Source organism: Homalodisca vitripennis, chromosome 1 (assembly GCF_021130785.1).
Source record: "Homalodisca vitripennis isolate AUS2020 chromosome 1, UT_GWSS_2.1, whole genome shotgun sequence".
NCBI classification, from domain to species: Eukaryota; Metazoa; Arthropoda; class Insecta; order Hemiptera; family Cicadellidae; genus Homalodisca; species Homalodisca vitripennis.
This window is the reverse complement of record NC_060207.1, coordinates 118,399,034-118,417,978: the sequence shown is the minus strand read 5'-3', so window position 1 is coordinate 118,417,978 and position 18,945 is coordinate 118,399,034. Positions and strand designations below refer to the sequence as shown.

The following is an 18,945-nucleotide window of genomic DNA, read 5'->3' as shown; positions in this document are numbered from 1 at the left end:
ACGATGAGATTTGCTGCATGAAACGATGATGACCTTGTATCGATATAAGTAATGCGACAAATCTCATCGTGATTCGGCCGCTTAACCAGTCCCAATTTGACGGCAGAATTAACAGAAATAAAAATTTCCTCCAATTGACCGATATTTACCATTTTCAAAAGCGATGTAGGATGTAGAGTTTATACCAAATTCAATCTACTAGGTAAACATTTTCGACACTTTTCGTGCGTACAGATACACAGGCATTGAACTTCATAGATCCGTAACCATGGGGCTGAACGCTCATCAAACAAGACTTTTAAAAGAGCAAACAATCGATGTTTCGGGGAAATTTCGATATGAAACTCTCGATGTTTCACGCTTGTAACATCAATCTTTTCTTTCAGTAATCGAGTTTTCCAAAATAAGAATGACCATTGGTTTGGAATACAATTCAGGGTGCATGAGATTATAGGAATAGAATGGGTGTTTGTTGACTAAGTTGATGCTAGACGCTATTGCTATTAAACTTTAAGCTGAATAACTTATTAATCATTTATTTTATTCGGAATTTATCATGGGTGATGAATCGTTACCTTCTGGGTGGGAAAAAAGGATGAGCCGATCTACTGGTGTGTTTACCTTTTATTTGAAATTTCATACCTTTGTAGGTTAGATTCAAAACTTATTGGATTTTATGATGTATGGAAATTTGTAGTTTAGATTTTGATAAACTCATTTATAAGTTCATTAGATTTTCTAGAATTCGCCAAAAGCTGTCATCGAGCATAGAAATAAAGAAAACTAGTGATCTTGATTTCCTTAAGACCCTTAATAATTACATAGGTACTTTAAAAGACCCACTTCACGTTATTTGTCAATTTTTTAATGAAAAGTACATGTGTAACTAGAATAGCTATACTAATTACATAAAAATAAGGAAAGGCCTAAGAATCTACAAAATAAACCCTCCTTAAATAGAGAAAATTCTTGCTTAGGGTGGTAAGCCATCAGGTAGGGTAGATGGTTCTTGAGTAGTGTTTGGCTCTTTGCATTGAACGATAAATACTGGCATAGGGCATTTGGCTCTCAAGTAGTTCATAGGCCCTTTGGATGGCAGTTACCCCTCGGGTAGGTGAGACAGTAAAGTAGTTAGGTTAAGTAAGTTTTTGTTAGCTTTGTAAACAAAATAACATTTCTTTGGTTTTTGGTTAAATTATCAATACTTAAGGTCTAGGGTAGGGTACGATAAGCGGACCTGGTTTTTTATATTGAAATTGGCAAATGATATTACTTAATCATAACCATCGATATAATCAATCGATACCGACTAGTGATTTTGAACAATTAACTTAAATAATCTATATCAACAGCTGTAAACACTTTAAAATAATACTTGTAATGTAATGTTTCAATTTTATGTAACTAACATTTGATTATTAAAAATGGCAGTCAAATTTAAAAAAACTACATGACATTGCTTTGAAAGATGATATAAGTCATGTTTTTCATGACTTCAACATGTTGGACTCGTACCGAAAAAACCATTATGTGAAATTTGTGTGAAAGAAACAACTGTAACTGTGAGAGGAGCAAATATGGTTGTCTTCAGTTTTCCTAATTTTGGTTATAATAATTTGTTTGATCACTGTAAATATTAAATTCATATTTTAATTTAAAACATATGATTGTTATTGAGGACTATAGATACTTTTATATCGATTGATAGTCTAGGATTTGAGATGCGAATATTGGTATCGATGATTACATTCTTCCATATAAAAAATCGGGTCAGCTTATCGTACCCTACCCAAGGTCTCCGATAGGGAGATAAAGAATTTCCACTCCCTTATGACGGATTTACTCCTTCATGTTGAAATTTTTTTATTATGTCTTTCCTAACTTTTTTCTTTAATTTTGCTATCCTTAACACTTTAAAATACATTCCACTAATAAAATCAACAAATAATGTGAAGTGGGACTTGTAAACATATACCAGTATTTAGTATTAAGTTTGTAAACACAGGCTATACTTTAAGTATTGATTCATCAGAATCTGAATTAATTGTTATTCCAGAAAGGCTTAAACTAGCCTAAACTCTATATTCTTTACTAAGATTCAACTTTTTAAAATATAATGTTTTTGTATGGGTAGGCCTACATATAATTTAACACTTTAAACTTTGTTGGTTATAAAGTAGACTAATTAGATTAAGTTTAATATGTGCATGAAAAACTATCTGTTCAGTGAAATTTTCTTTCATAAAAGCATACTTGGTCAAATTAACCACTGGAGTTGCAATTTATTATTTTGACATACTTAGGTTAGGGGCCGTCCCTTAATTACTTAATGCTAAAATCAGATTTTGAGAACACCCTTCCTCTGCCTTGTAATGGTAACACTAACCCCCATCCATAATTGTGTAACGCTGCCACTAACAACCTCCTCCCAATTTATATTTACTGTATTCTAAAACTTGTGATATAATAAGAACAATTATATTAAACAATTAAACTACAGAGTAAAATGTAATTTATTAATATAAAACTGGCATTTTTGAACTGTGCTGTTTCTTCTCGGGATATACATTTTTGTAATTTAAAATCAATGATTGAAACAGATTTTCCCTGTCTACTTTTAATGCAACCATAACGCAGCAAGACATTCACTATACAAGTGCATGGCTTAGGACTCGCTGTACTGCTAAGGCAATACCATACAGACTGAAAAAAAAAAACGTGATTCTGCCTGGCCAAATTTAACATGACTATACAACCAGATTTTTTCAGAACTTGTGTGCTGAGTTTCAGCATGTCAAACTGTACAAGTGTTTTTTAAGCAGATGGAATAGTCATCCATTTTTTTTCTCAGTCAGTGCCAAAATGGATCAGAAATAGATTATTTTTCGGTACATTGCATTTGCTGAGTTGTCTGTACATTTTTGTGAAGTTTTAATCTGCATAATTTCAGCTCAACATCTATTCTTTTATATTTATTACTATATATCTCTACAGCTGAAATTGTAATTGAGCTGGAGTTGCTTCACTTCCACAATAAACTTATCTGTATCGGACTTAATATGTTAGGAATAAACTACAACACAACCAGGAAAAACAACGTTCAATAAACCTTCGCTTTGTTATGTTTTAGTAAATGGTTCGATTTAAAATCCCATGGGGCACCAATCTTCTGGTAGAGTTCGGCTCGTACACACAGAATTTCAGTTCGCCAAATTTACGTGTCGCTTGGTGTAAATTTCACCTCTCCACTTGGTATCATGTCTGTTGGCATGAATATTTCTGTTCATATAGCATGCACCATAACGTAATATAGGTCCTGATAGCCAAGCTTTTCTGGTGGTGATTTTCGTTCACGATTTTTCGGTCTGTATACAGACAGCTGCCCTTACAAACGAGTACATGAGTAAGGGAGGCAGTTTCTCTAAAGTTTTTATCAAACCCTGTCAATATTTAGCTCAAACATTTAAATCTCATATGTGGTCAAAAACACAACACAAACAGATTTAAACAAGATGCTTCATCATTTAAAAAAACATTTGGATGGAGGATTCAGACTTCTTTCCATTTGCTTTTATGGGAGAAAAATATAATACTAACCTTAAAATCTTTAGGACAACCATCAAATTTTGTGAATGAATTCAAGCAATGAATAGTTAAGGTTTAATAGTTACATACGCTGTGTAGAATCTCCTCCTCCCCTGTAACAATGCGTAATGATGCTGGAAATCCCTCTCCTCCCTTGTGTGCTACATAATTTAGGGATGGCCCCTTATTCTACTCATTCTCCTAAAAAAATCGTGGTGGTGATTCAAAATAAGTTAGGCCCAATGATGTGGTGTAATATTGAATATTTTAACTAACACGTAAACACGTATTATGTTATTTGTGTTTGTCACTGATCTACAGCCAATACAGTAGCTGATATGAAATCTCCTTAGATCATTGCTGCATCAACCACTGTATTTTATAGTACTGTAATTTGTAAAAAAACTATGATGCAGCTATTGCGAGTCAGGCTATCGTATCGGTTAACTAGTTCTATGAGAGTTATTTATATATCCCAGAGGGTCTGTAGGGTATGTAAACAGTTTTAAAGACTTCCATGGAAATTAAATCATTGATTTTTAATGAAACATTGTGGTTTTAATAGTGAGAGTGAATTTCGTTCTGTGGTTGTGTTTTGTTTTACATTCAAGAAACTGAAGTTTAGATGTGGTTAGAACTTACCAGCCTGTTTTTAAGTGGGTTGTTTGTACAATACATATAAAATTGGTAAGAAGTTATGGATAGGTTATTTTTGCTCATTTATTAAATTAGTGGAAGTTACGGGTATGTTAATTTACATTGCATATTACACTTGCAGAAAGTTATAGAATTAACCCTTTGAACTCAGATTTATGTGATTGTTCTTTCAGTTTGTGGGGCCATTATGGGAAGCCATAAGTATTCTGTCTGATAGGTCGAACTGACAGCTCTCCTAAACGGTTAATGGCACTTACTGTTTTGGCAGTTCAGCTCGTTAGGCCACTAAATGTGGCCCACTGTATTGCACAGTTATAAAATTCCATCCTTATCCAGTTGTGGCTGGAAAGTGCTGCAAACTCTCAGCCAAATAGATAACTAAATTAATGTTTGTATATTTGCAGCATATACTTTAGTAAACATAGTTTAGAATTGTTTTTTTACCCGAATGTCAGTTCCACTGTAGCTTCTATAGTTTATCATATGAATTTATGAATTAAAATAACCAGAGGTGCATTTGGTGAAGCCAAACCAAAATATAGAGATATACTTGAAACTAATAATATTTTAAACTCTGCAAATAAAAATACTTTTAATATAGATCGACTTATAACTTAATTACATATTACTTTGTACTTTTAAGAGCAAATAATAAATAACCAATTGATAAAGTTTTAAAAGGTAGTAAAATTTTGTAATTGTTCAAGAATTTAATTTAAATCTCAGTCAAATTAAAGAGCCCAAGGTCAAATACTGCAATTTCAAACCGAATCAGAAGTGAAATACAAGGTTACGCAATCACTGTCTCACATGCTAACCCACTAGCACCTAGAGGCCTGCTGAGTGCTAAGAGTTCAGACATTAATTCATATTGTGTAAATATTTACTTTATATATTTCACAGTATTTTTTGGTTTTTAAAAAGGAAAATACATGTGGAATGAGTTGAAATGCAACAGAAAACATTTAAGTACAGAAAACCCTAATAATAAAAAAAAACTTGGAGAGATAGGAACTAGTAGGCTACAACAAGCTGACATAACTGGGCTAGAGTCATAACTCCAATCACCAGTGTGGGCTCGGTGTGGCCCTGCTCTAATGCCAACAAAATGAAGAACATTCTTTGAGATACTACTTATTGGTAAAATTTACAAGAGTCTGATTTACAAATGCTTGGAAAACCTAAAAACTAGTTTCACTTACCATAATTTTCTAGGTAAGGAATGTCCACTTTTTAGATATCCAGATAATTAGATTGTGCAAAAATAGTTTGTTACAAATTAATATTATTATTTGTTGTGCAAATGAAAGTTACCTAACAGCTATTTTTTATATGATGTGGGTAAAGTAAATATCAAGTGAGCATTATGTTACATCAAAGTGCTTTCAATGATAAAGCTATGGATTCTGACTTTAGGAATCCTCCATATTTGCTTAAATTGTTAGAGCTATCCAATCAAATATTGTGGAACATTGCACAGTGATTGAAGTTATTTCATTGGTGCTTCCAGAAATTCTTTAACACACACTCCGATTCCAAGGCTCTGAAACACTACTTTTTCAAATTAAAGTCCATTTATTCTAAAATGGATCAAGAGGTTGGAATATTCTTTACTGGCCATTACTTATTTCAGGAGTGTTTGGTATGTTATTTAAAAAGAATATGCATATGATGTTTGATATCCATATTACTTAGCATGAAATTGTGTGTGAAACACAGATAATTGCTAGTTTAACATTTAAAGGCTATGTACAGTTTTCAAATGTTTATTTTAATAAGGTTTAATATCAGGTAGATTATTAACACATTCACTGATAGCTAAAGTGGGTCAGTATGTGTGCGTGACCCTCTTGTGGTGCAGGCAAGTCACAATATCATATTTTCAAATTAATGTTTTGTCTGTTAAATCAGTTTTGTTGTGACATACATTCTTATACATCATATACTCTTTATTTGTGAATATTTATAGCAGAACAGACGACAAATTCAATATCAGAGATAGTTGGTTAGAGGAAATGATTGATGTTAAAGCAACTGGTACCAACAGTGATTCTTTGAATTACCTAATTCCCACACGTAGGATAGCTGGATACCAGAGCCTATAAAGCTTCTGTAACTTTGGTGTTCATCCTCTTACAGCTGCCTACAAAATGGCCTTGTGTTGATAAGAGACTTACACTCTGCACTGACCGAAGGAAAGTCAAAAGTCAAAGTGATCTTTTACGATGAGAAGACTGTATGTTATTGGCCTTGACATTGTAACATACTTCTGAGGCAGAGTCAGCATTAATTGTTATTTCTAAACCACAGTGATCTAAATTCTAAACTAAGCGCAAACTGATTCACTAACAGGCTCAACTTACCTAATATTCTCAACCACATAACTGTGATAAAGATAAGAGTCACTACATTTTCAAGCATAACTGAGTATTCAAAGGACCCTTTGTTAACCAGTTAAACAACAGTTATTAACAAGTAAATATCTCCTCCATCTTTTTCTATCTCAATTTGACCTTTTAGTCCATCTTGAAGAAACACCATTCCCTAGAGGTAAATCTTTGTGGAATAAACACGTCTTATTATGATTATAAACAGTCAAGTTATGATTTCTATTTTAAGTATTATTTAATCAATTTTGAACTATTAGAATTTGGATTGTTTGTGCTTAAGCATTCTTGGTTTTACTAGTTTCCACTTTTATGTATTTGGGGTCTTTTGAGATGAATGGCATCCTTTAACTAAAGTATAACTTCACAGTAGTATTCTTTACTAACTGTTTGATTCATAGTAATGAACTCTAGGTGGCCTTCTTTAAACACTTTAACCTGTGCTCAACTAATACATTCAAGCGTGAAGACTTTGCCAACTTTATGTAAATGTTACAAATTTCCTATTGTGGAAATAATCTGTCATGTTATGAGAATTAAGTAACAACACAGTACATTAAAATATCTCATGTTATTTTTATACTTTTTCTACTTGTAGTGCCTACATTCAATCAGTATTATAAATATTATGATTTAATGCTTTTGTCTACATCACAAATTTCTCATAGTACTCGTTAATGAATAGCTCCAGAAGATTCAGTCTGTTATCTGAAATAATAAGAGACTATTTTCCAATAAATACTTCTAGATGAATTAAAACTAACAGTATTTTAAATCAGCTATATGACCCATATATCACTCTGTGGCTTTAATTCTGAAACTAATGGACTCTCAGCTACACATCACATAAACTGTAGTTAGATCTTTAGCAAGCAGGAAATAATGTGCAAGTGAAATGAATTTTACAGTGGAATTAATTAAATAAAATTACATTAATAGCAGTTATGAGGTAAACAAGTTTTTATTGTATGATAGATGTTTATAACAAAATTATAGCAAACCTTGTGTATTGTATGCAGCATACAGCAATAACTACATTCAATGTCTTTTGCCAAATGTCTGCTGTTTTTTTTTTTATCATAAAAGCATATTCTAATGTATATCCATTATGTATAGACTGTTTTAGAATAAAGATAAAAAAATTTTCAAATTGTTTTGTATTATTTTTATTGCCTCATAATTTGTCTTCAGTAGGTCTTCGACGATGTTTAAAGGGTCATGCTTGTTTCATATTTAAAAATAGTGTGTTTCACTTGCTATACTTAACACGTTAAGTAATATTGCTAATAGTTGATTTATACCTGTCCATTTGATACTAAACTGATTCGATCAAACACTGATGTCATTCACCATAAATTTCAAGATGCTAGGGTATAATGCTGCCAATGTCCAGTTCTTTGTGGAGTAGATGCAACTTCCTCAGTCTCAAAGGATTTAGTAAATGTAGGCTTGAGGGAGACTTCTCATCTCTCATAGATAGAAGCTGTAGAAACATTAGTCTTCTCTTCAATTCCAGTGGTGTGAATGAGACTAATAGTACACCACTGTGATGCCCCCCCTCACCGCAACAGGTGGCTGGCTGTTCCGTGGCCCCAAGTCCTCCTATGAATTCTGAGTATCCTGTCACTCTAAAAGCTACACAGAAGACTTTTAAAGTCAAGTGTTATGTAGATTTCTTCAGCTTCTTACTTTAAATAACAAAATGAACTTGAGGATTCAGCATTGTTGTAAATGGTGTACAACTCTGCATTAATTGATGCGACATATGTAAGAATAATTCATAGCTACCGTGGGAGATCCTAATGATGGCCATTCAATAAAAAAAATAGGGACAAGACTCTATAAAATTTAAATCATTTAATGTATCACTTGGTAATTTTTGTCTGCTCTATAATTGTTTAATAATATTGAAAAAATAGCCAATAATTAGATTTTTTGGTTTAGTCAGCTGAAATTATTCTTTAAACTCAGATAATTTAATCTATCTTTTTATTTTTTTTTTTTTAATGTCAATGTATTTAAAGATCAATTTTTGTACAAAGTTTGCAGGAATGTTTTAATGTTTTTTATTAGATCCTCCTTCTTGGCCGCACATCTGAAGACAAAATGTTTTTAAAAGGTAAGTTACAGTATATATAGCATAAAATGTCCAGTTGTTTTTGTGTCCTGTATCCAACATAAAACACTGTTATGTTAGATGTTGACACAGCTTTATTTTAGATTCAAAACATAAATTAAAAGGAAATGGTCTGATCCTAAAATCATATATTTAGTGATTTATGTAGTTTAAAAATTTGGAGAGAGCTTAAAATCATGTAATTTTTTAATTTTGTCCCGTTTGTATTTTTTTTTTTTTATTTAGGGGATAAATACAAAGTAATGCAAATAAAATCATTTGGTTGATAAAACCTAATGTTCAAGTATTAATAATATTGTAAGTAATAAATGAATTATAATTCAAAAGCTCTAGCCTATTTTATGCTATAGTACAGAAACCTTTAAACTTATTTCTCCAAAAATAATAATTATTAGTTCTTCTGAAAAAAATTAAATACTTTCTTCCATAACTTACAGTTGTTTCTAAATTGGAGGACAAGTCCTGCATATTTTGCAGATTCCCTTCCATGTTACACCACGAGGGCTATCCAGAAAGTAACAAACATTTTGGAATAAAAAATCAACCAACTGAAATAGGAACATTTTATTGTATACATTTAAAAGCTAGACTCTCAAGCTATTTTTAAAACGTAATCCCCATTTAAATTGAGACATTTATCATAACGTGATACAAGTTTGATTCCAGCTTTGTAGAAATCTGCTGGCTGAGATCTTAACCACTGATTAACGCCAGCTACAAGTTTAGTGTCACTATTGAAGTCTTGTGTTGTGAGCCAGGTTTTCATCGCTAGAAAGAGGTGGTAGTCGCTTGGTGCCAGATCTGGGCTATAATAAAACACTTCCCAATCAAAATCATCTAAGACTTGTGGTGTACGATTGGCTGTATGGGGACGTCCATTGCCATGGAAAAACAAAAGTTTTCAGCTCAATTTTCCCCTACGCTTGTTTTGTATTGCTCGCCATAGCTTCTGCAATGTACCTCTCTGCGTTGATTGTAGATCCTCGTTCAAGGAAATCAACCAGAATCACACTCTTAGCATCCCAAAAAAAACAGTTGCCATAATCTTTCTCACAGTCAGAGTTTGGAGATACTTTCTTGGTTTTAGGAGAATGTGTGTACCCCCATTCTATAGACTGCATTTTTGTTTCACAGTTAACATGCTTCACCCATTTTTTATCACGAGTAACGATACGATCGAGAAGTTCGTTACCATGTTTGTCATATTCTTCTAGACACTTAACGATGCAACAAGTCTTAGTTTTTTGTGGTCTTCCGTAAGGATTTTTGGAACTCACCTGACACAAAATTTGTGGTATCCAAGCTTCCCTACATTATTATCATGAAGTGAAATTTGTGAGAAATGTTCTGAGAGTTCAGTCATTGTGAAACAGCGATTTTCACAAACTTTGTCATTGATCAACATCAAATTTTCAGTCACTAGGCTAAGCTGCAGCTACGACTATCATCATGAAAATTGGTGTGGCAATTTTTAAAGTCCACCAACCACTACCTTACTCTGCTTTCTCTCATTATTCCATTTTCATAAACTTCACACAGTTGGCGATAGATTTCAATTGGTTTATTGTTTTTTTGCCAACAAAAACCTTATCACTGGACACACTTCACAAATGGCGGGATTTTCAATTGCAGCACACATTTGAATTAATCACAGTAAGAAAAGTAAAAGAAATACAGACCATGTGCGACTACAGCTCGATGTATACTGATCTTCAGAGTGTTTTGACACCAAGATGGCAGTTGTAGCCCCGCCCATTGCCGCACCATTCAAAACATCCGTTACTAAGACTTTTTCCTATCCTAGTGGCAGTTTTCTTATAAACTGGAAAACATTTCCTCTTTCGTATACAAGAAGGGAGAATTTTTTCAGGCGTACACAATACACACACCTTAACTAATTATGTATTAAAATCATACTTATTTGGTTTTGTTTGGGATAGCCTATACTTATACTTAGTTTGTTATTTTTATTACAGAAAATAATTATTTCGCAGAAAATACACAACTTAAACCTCACTTACATCTGTTTTTTGTTATTACCAAAAATGTACTTATTATGCGTTAAAATGTATTAGAACATTTATTGAATTGTTTTAGTATACCAAATTATAATTTAGTACACTTTAGATTCTAATTTAAACAATAAACGTTTTTATAGTAAGTTATATAATTTTATAGTAAAAATAGATTTTAATGTATATAACAGCATTTTTATAGATTGAGTAATTTTATGATTTTTCAGATCAGTGATGGATTCTTCAAGTGGAAATAAGCAGTCTGAGTGGAGAAATGTGAAAAACGAAAAAGGAGAATATAACTGGATATGGAAAAGTAGCACAAAAATACTCTGTATGCCTTAAAACTATTTACATCCACTAGTACTCCAGGTATAACTCAGAATATGACGCACTGTTTGGGGATCACATGTGCTGTGGAAATCCTGTGGGGGAGGATCTTCAGAAGTCATCATGTCTTAAGAATGCCACATAAATGCTGGCAGGTTTAGGTCATATACTGAGCTGCAGGGACATAAAAAAAATCAGGCATACTGTTTTTATTTTATCTTCATCCTGGAAACCATCCTATACTGTGTTACTGGAGATCCTTCAAAAACAATGTGGCATGCATTAACTAGACATGCAGAAAACTATTCGTTAACAGCCCACAGAACAGACAGACATCTTCAAAGGAAAACCATTATATAAAAGAGTAAAGTTGCTTAATAACCTACCAGATGAATTGAAATAGAGAAACACGTTGACCATGAGGAAGATACTAAGGAAGTGGCTGCAAGACATGGCTCTTTGCACCATACATGAGTTTTCTTGTAGGGACCATGAAGAACTATAAAGCTACTGTTAACTATAAATAATTTGACATTATTTGATTGCATAACATTTATTGATGAATGAAGTAAATAAAGAATATTGCTTTTTATAAATATTCCATATATTAAAACTAATCTTCAATTGAATTAAAACATTAGGTATAGTTTTATATAAGTTAAACACTACTTTTTTAACATAATACAACAATTTTATGTGCTTTCATTTGTTACATGAATCTCGTGCCTAATAACCCTGATCCTGTTTGTAACGAAGACACAAAAATTGCAGGCAAGTTGCCTCAAATCACTGCAATAATTGCAGGCAAAGTACATGACAACGTGAAAAATTGTATTTTAAGTCTGTATGATAACGGAAATTCAGACTCAGATAAATTTTAACCACATTTAAGAATACACAAAAATAGTACAAATGTAATAGTAAATAGCCCATCATCATAATAACATTGCCTCAACTTGATGGATGGTCTTCTCTATCAAGATTATGTTCAGTTTATTCGTGTTAAAATTTACTGCCTCGTATCAAAATACAATTAGTGCTGCAATGTGTAAGTCCTCACATTCAGTCCTATGATTGTGCCATAATGCCTGGCTTTGTGTTCTGAATTATGACACAGTGAGTATACTTTAAAACAGTTGAAGAAACTGCAAGTTTGAAATGTTCTGCAAATGAGGGAACAATTTTTAGATCATTAACTCAAAACAGTTTGCTTGCTGTGAAAATGTCAAATAATATGATAATAGATGGCTGAATGCTTTGTGAAACTTTTTCTTTATTAGTTCAATCAAACTAGCCTAAGAACAGGAACTATGTGTGGGCAACATTCTCAATGTTCAGTATTAGAATGTTTGTATGTCGCTAAAATGTGGTCAGTCCAAGGATGGTGCCAAATCTGGTTGTATCAATAAATCTGGGCTTTACATTTTGGTTTAGGTGAACCATAGCTAGATTGCTCATGTAGTCTTGAGGGTAAGACGTGGTTGTATCTCATACATAAACCATGGTGCTGATTTTCTTATCATCTAACATGCAAAGTATTTTTACCATCCATCTGTTAATTATCCATCTCTATTTTGTACTTGTTTTGAATACAGCATAATTTGGTAATTATACATCAGCCCACTATCACACATCTATGAAATGTAATATCATCTATTACATTTTCTTCAAAACTTTGGGGTGTACATAAACTTATTTCTAGCAATATAATTTTTACAAATTATTTGATGTAGGTAATTTTAGAATAGAAATATTCAAAAACAGGGTAATCAAAATTGTGAATTTATTCTGAGTATTTTTCTATATGAGTCCTAACTATCAATCAAAGTCTTATTTCTCTTATTGAGAGTACAACCTTGAGAGCTTGACTAGGTAATCTAGAAGGTGGGATAAAGGGATTGCGATCTATGTCCAAATATTAGGAGCATTCCAACCTGAAGCCTAATGTAAAGTTGTAATTCTGGTGTACAACCAGCATGAAACAGATATTCAACATGGAAGAAAGGGAACATATGTCTTCTTTAAGAAGCAACTAAAGGGTTTAGCAGCTCAAAATCACAATTTGATTTCATAGTCTATTTAGTCATGGATAAATTAAGATTGCAAAATGTTTTTATAGTTAGAGGGCACCTTTTCATTCTTTCAAAGCTATGTAGTGTTTATTTAACTTGCTGATATAATGAAACAAAAATAACCTTGTGCTCTCAGGCCAGCACTACTACTTGAATGTCTACACCAAGGAGTCTCAATGGGACAAGCCAGAGAAGCCAGCAGAGCCAGTTTCCAGTGGAGGTCCAGAGCAAGTTCAGTGCAGCCATTTATTGGTCAAGCACCAGAACTCTAGGCGTCCGTCTTCCTGGCGTGAGGACAACATCACTCGCTCTTCAGAGGAGGCTCTACAACTTGTCAAATGTGAGTTAGCCGAGTCTTTTATTGTTGACTATTCGCATGAGTTGAGTAAGGAAATCAAGAAGAAGGTGAGAAGATGTAAGTAATAGTTAATATGTGTAAGATAATGTTCAGCCACTCTCACGTAGTAGTTCAGTCTGGAATAACTGTCAAAAACACATTTATATTCATTGTCTTAAGCTGTTATGCAGTAGAGTTATAGACACTCTACTGTTCATCAAATATGTACCATGAAGTTAGTAGCTATCTGAGAGAGGGTATTGCAAGTGGATAACCCTGTCACCACCATTACAACTCTAAACACTTCACTTTATTCTAAAACACTATATTCAGTTTCTTTACTTATCTATGTCCTATATATCAGCTAATTGTAAATCTAAACTAAAGCAAATGGTTGGCTGTTTTAGAGTTATTTATACAAATTTTTATGAAAGAGGATTTAATAAAAAAATACTCTTTTGATTTTAAACTAAGAGTAAAATCAAATTAAAGAAAGTATTTTAAGCAGTATTAATTTTAAAACATTTTATGAAGGCTTTTAAAAAGAAATCCATAATACAAGTGAATTAGTTGTGTCTCTGTTATCTAACATCTATTCCCAATCACATAACTTGTATTTGAAACTAAAGCCAGAAATATTTAGCTCAAGTAGAATATGTAAGCAAAATTGTTGACTTTTATAGAACATGTCAAAGATGAAACCCTGCTCATGTGATCATTCATTTATCTCTGTGAATAATTGAATACATGTTCCTTTTAATATAAAGTAACTTAACATTCCAACAAATTGACATCTGGCGAAATTAAACATTCCAACAAATTGACATCTGGCGAAACTAATCATTCCAACAAATTGACATCTGGTTTTGGTGAGTTTGTTCTTATTTAATAGAGGACAAAAATATAGTGATTATTGAAAACACTACCTTTGATTGTATTAGTTATAGAGGAGATATATCATTCTTGTGGACGAGGTATGGTAAGGTCGGGGAAATTAAGTTAGTTCTAAAATCCGACACTTGGACTACACTATGTAACTGTGAATGTTAATACTCAAATCTTGCCTACGTGAGCCTTTCGCTCCACAGAGGACAGTCTGAGCACTCACTTTGGCTGTGCCTCAATTTATACCATTGGATGAGGTATTTCTTTTGTAACTAATAAAATCAGAGACATTACCCAAAAAGTAACTTTAAATATTTATTCTATTACTAAATGTTCAAGTTTTGTGTACATGTATATTATTTTATTCCAACGTATGTAGTGAATTAAATCAATAAAAATATTTATTACTAATAAGAACAAAGTGTTTGCCATAAATATCAACAACGCATTGTAGAATTTCGTAGAGAGTGTAATTTTAATTCACTTTAAATTATTTATAGCATAAGAGTTATACAAATGTGTCTAGGTAAATATAGCACATCATGTTTTTGTGGCCTACATAAATTGAAATAATTAAGTCAAATTAATCAAATAACATAACTTTTAAAACATTTAGTTAATTTTATATACTCAATTTGTATTTGATATTGCAACATTAGCATTTATAAATATCAAAAATGCCAAACAATCAGAAGAAAACTGAAAAATCATAAGCTTTTATTTGGTAGTGTAGGCTTTAATTAGTTGATAAGTGACTTGTTATTTCTTTGTTTATTAATAAATTTGATAACATTTTCTTTAAGGCAATGTTTTAGTTAGTTTTGGAAAAAATCAGCCTTGAATCAAACATGAATTAGTTCATTTTTAAGTTTGAAAACTAAAGTGCTACACACATGCTAGAATTGTTAGTGTCAAACCTGTCCACTCCAAACTTGCTCTAGAATGTGATTTTGTTACTTTGTAATGAATCATCATAATATGTCTGAAAGAAATATTCAGGCTGCTTGTGTTTCTTTGATGTTTTTAGGTTTCCTTCATGAAAATAATAAAAAAACATGTTATTGATACAACAACAGTAAGTTCATCACTGATTAAAATTTGATTTGAGGAACCAGAAAATTGTAACATATCGTAATTTTAAATGACTTATGGAGTAAAAATATTGTAAAGCACTGAATTTTGCTTTTTTGTTATATTTGTGTGAATTAAGCTAAACTAAACATCAGATGTTATATTTATTCAAAACATGCATGTTAATGAAGAATTAATAGTTGTACAAAATGTAGTTATACTCTCATATTTTTTTAACGTTTTGAATTTTTCAAGTTGAAATTAGCATTTGATATTCCAAGAAGTAAATAAAATATTGTATTTTATATATTGTACAGTACACAGTGATTAATTTAAAGAACTTATTTTAATATTTCTAATAACATTCTCTCCAAAGTAACAGTGTTATTAATTCTTTATTTTAAGAGAAAAACTAACTTTGGTTTTTTGGTGTTTTTAGCATATAGAGAACAGATTGTAAGTGGAAGAGCTTCGTTTGCTGAGCTTGCTCAGAAATACTCGGACTGCAGCTCGGCCAAGCGAGGTGGAGACTTGGGTCCATTCGGTCACGGAGCAATGCAAAAACCCTTTGAACAGGCTGCATTCGCTCTCAAGATCGGAGAACTTAGCGAACCAGTCCATACAGATTCTGGGGTTCATATAATTCTCCGAACAGCTTAAACTATGCTAGTAATAATTATCTTTTGGACATTCATAAGGAAATACAAAATATTTCTATTTTAAAATAATTGGAATTAGATTATTTCGTAAACTATTGGTTTTGCATGGTGGATTTTGTTATTTATTTAGTTACATTAGAATAAGCTGAGTTTTGCATGATGGATTTTATTTATTTAATTACATTAGAACAAGCTGAGTTTAGCTGTATTCTCACGAAAAAAGTTATAGCTATGTTTTAGGTTGTATATTTTCTTATTGCATGTATATGTTTCTTTGCATTTAATTTTTATCTATTTTGATTTTGTGGAATTGTGTAAATTTCAACATAAAAACACGTTTTTGGTTTTTCATTGATAATATTTATTTTAAACACCTTAAATTTACTCTTTTCTTATGTATTACATTACATGGGAAATGAAATAACATAGATTAAACTATTGTTCATCTAACACTTAGTCCCTATAATAGTAGACTTATGATGTAATGCATTAAATAATAATAATAAATAAATAATATCACTGTAATAAAAGAATAATTGTTAACCAAGTTCTAAAATTAAACTCCTGCAAAAATTTAAATTTATTACAATTTTCATTTTATATTATATTGTTTTGGTCTTATCTTGTTTTTATTTTAAAATATAGTATTTGTGTAAATAGCTTTAAGAACACCAATAATTCTTATAGTTGGTAACAACTTGCCTTAGAGCCGTTTTCCCAATTTTAGTAAGCTTTTCTCAATCCATTTCTTCCATTTGCACTTCAATCTCGTAAATTTATTGTAAGAATGTCATAATTAATTAATAAATGTGTATAATTAGCATAATTTAAAATGTACATTTCAATGTTTGTGGTGTCTTATTGATATATGTGTGTGGTACATAATAATGATAATGTACAAATTTATGGAAGTCAGTCAGTTTAACCTAGTAAATTTAACTGTTTTAGGTTTATAAAAGTTTAGTTTCAAACATTTTATATAAAAGGATTTCATAACAGTATTTTTTCATTAACATTAAATTATATCAAATGTTAATGAAATTTGAGATGAATACAACAATAATGATTAATACCACAATCTTACAAAAGTATTAGTTGTTTTATTAACCCCCTACCGGCCACCAACTCATTTTGTGTCGCTGTGTCATCTATTTACCTATCAAACGAGGATTTAATCCTGACAAAATTGATATCTAAATGTGGAACTAAACTATCCTTAAAAAGTAATGAAATTCCAACAAACCTCATCACTTGACTTTAGCAACTTGTAAAGTAGTCGCAAAATTAGCGCCTTTTGTAAAGTTACGACAAGGGTAAAAATTACCTATACTTCAAGTATCATACCAAAGAGAATTTTTATTTTGCAAGAATGAAACTTAAATTATTATTAAAAGCAGCTCTTTCAAAATATATGATTTTATTGTTACAAATCTATACATTTTCTTAGACAAATAAAAAATTGCCTAGCTTCTGCAAACATATTTTTCTATAATGGCAAGCGACTCAAATCTGGTTGATTTTATTTTGATAAATAAAAACTGTATGGACATGTTTTTATAGGGCAAAACTAAAACATTTTTAAAAGTAGAAACATTGTAGTTTCGTTTTAGCTGTCATTTAGTGATTTAGTTAACATTTTCTGTAGATTTGTAGTTTGGGAGGTGTTAAGCCACATTTGATATCCATTACAGTAAAGTATCTTTAAATGAAAGTTCTGCAAATCTAGTTAAATCAGGGTTTGACATTGTGGCATTTAATATTTAGAGAAGTTTAAAATAAACCAGAGATGAGCAATAACATGAATGAGCCATTCCCTCCATGGCTATAATTTGAGGGAACAAGTAAGTGTAGCAAGCCTCTGACCATTGCAAATGGAACCACAAAACATTGCTCAAGACGAAATGCAATTTTTTTAGGGAAGAGGAACCATCAAAGGAACTGCTAGTCTGTTTTGCATTGTTGGAGATACAACACTAATTTGGTTTATGGAAATTATATTATTCCTAGACTGAACCGAGGAAATAAGATAATACTGTATAATAAACAGAGAGCAAAGATTTGCACTGAACTGTATCAGGATTACTTCATTTATACGTTTCAATAATTAAAATGTAGGATTCAAACAAGAACAGCGAGCCGGATGGTCCATAACACAAGCAGATGTTTCTTTTAGGGGTTGAACTTAATCATAAATATTATAGATCTGATTGATTAGTTTTTGTGCTTTATTATGAGAGGTAAAAGAGGTAACAGACTCTGACTTTAGAATTATTCTCCCTGGCCTAAGATTGTTCAAATGCTACTGAAATCCTTTTTGCTATCCAATAAAAAATAATCATGAAACTTATCTCATTAGGGCTATGCCATTTAGTAAAGATATTCAAATTCAAAACAACTTTATTTATTCAGTAGGGTAGACCGGGGGAATGCCGCCACGTTAAGGGTTTTTGATTTTTTACATCTAATTTTTAATGTATTTTGCATTACTAAAAATACTAAAGTGTACACCCTTTGATGTTATATTTATTTATAAGTAATTGTTATTGTATCTGTAAACTAAAACTGTCAAAAAAATATTTGTATGCACCCTTGCATGGTGGTGGAATTACCCCGGTACCCGGGGTAATTCCACCACTGTCTCGGGGTAATGACGCCACCTTTAAATAAACTAAAATACATTAAGAAAAAGTGGAATAAATGAATCGCAGTGTAAATTATTTTAAAACTCGTTGTATTTTACATATTAAATCATAATAAATACATATTTAACAATGTTTCTAAGTCTCAGTTTTTTTTACATTTAGGTCATT

General features: G+C 31.6%; 1 protein-coding gene across 1 annotated transcript; it reads left to right on the top strand.

The window, feature by feature from the left end:
• Window positions 1-382: 382 nt before the first annotated feature.
• Window positions 383-17,226, top strand: LOC124370361 (putative peptidyl-prolyl cis-trans isomerase dodo). Its single transcript, XM_046828651.1, has 3 exons — window positions 383-611; window positions 13,320-13,523; window positions 15,916-17,226. The coding sequence occupies exons 1-3, from the start codon at window positions 557-559 to the stop codon at window positions 16,134-16,136; spliced, it is 480 nt and encodes a 159-aa protein (XP_046684607.1). The 5' UTR covers window positions 383-556; the 3' UTR covers window positions 16,137-17,226.
• Window positions 17,227-18,945: the final 1,719 nt, after the last annotated feature.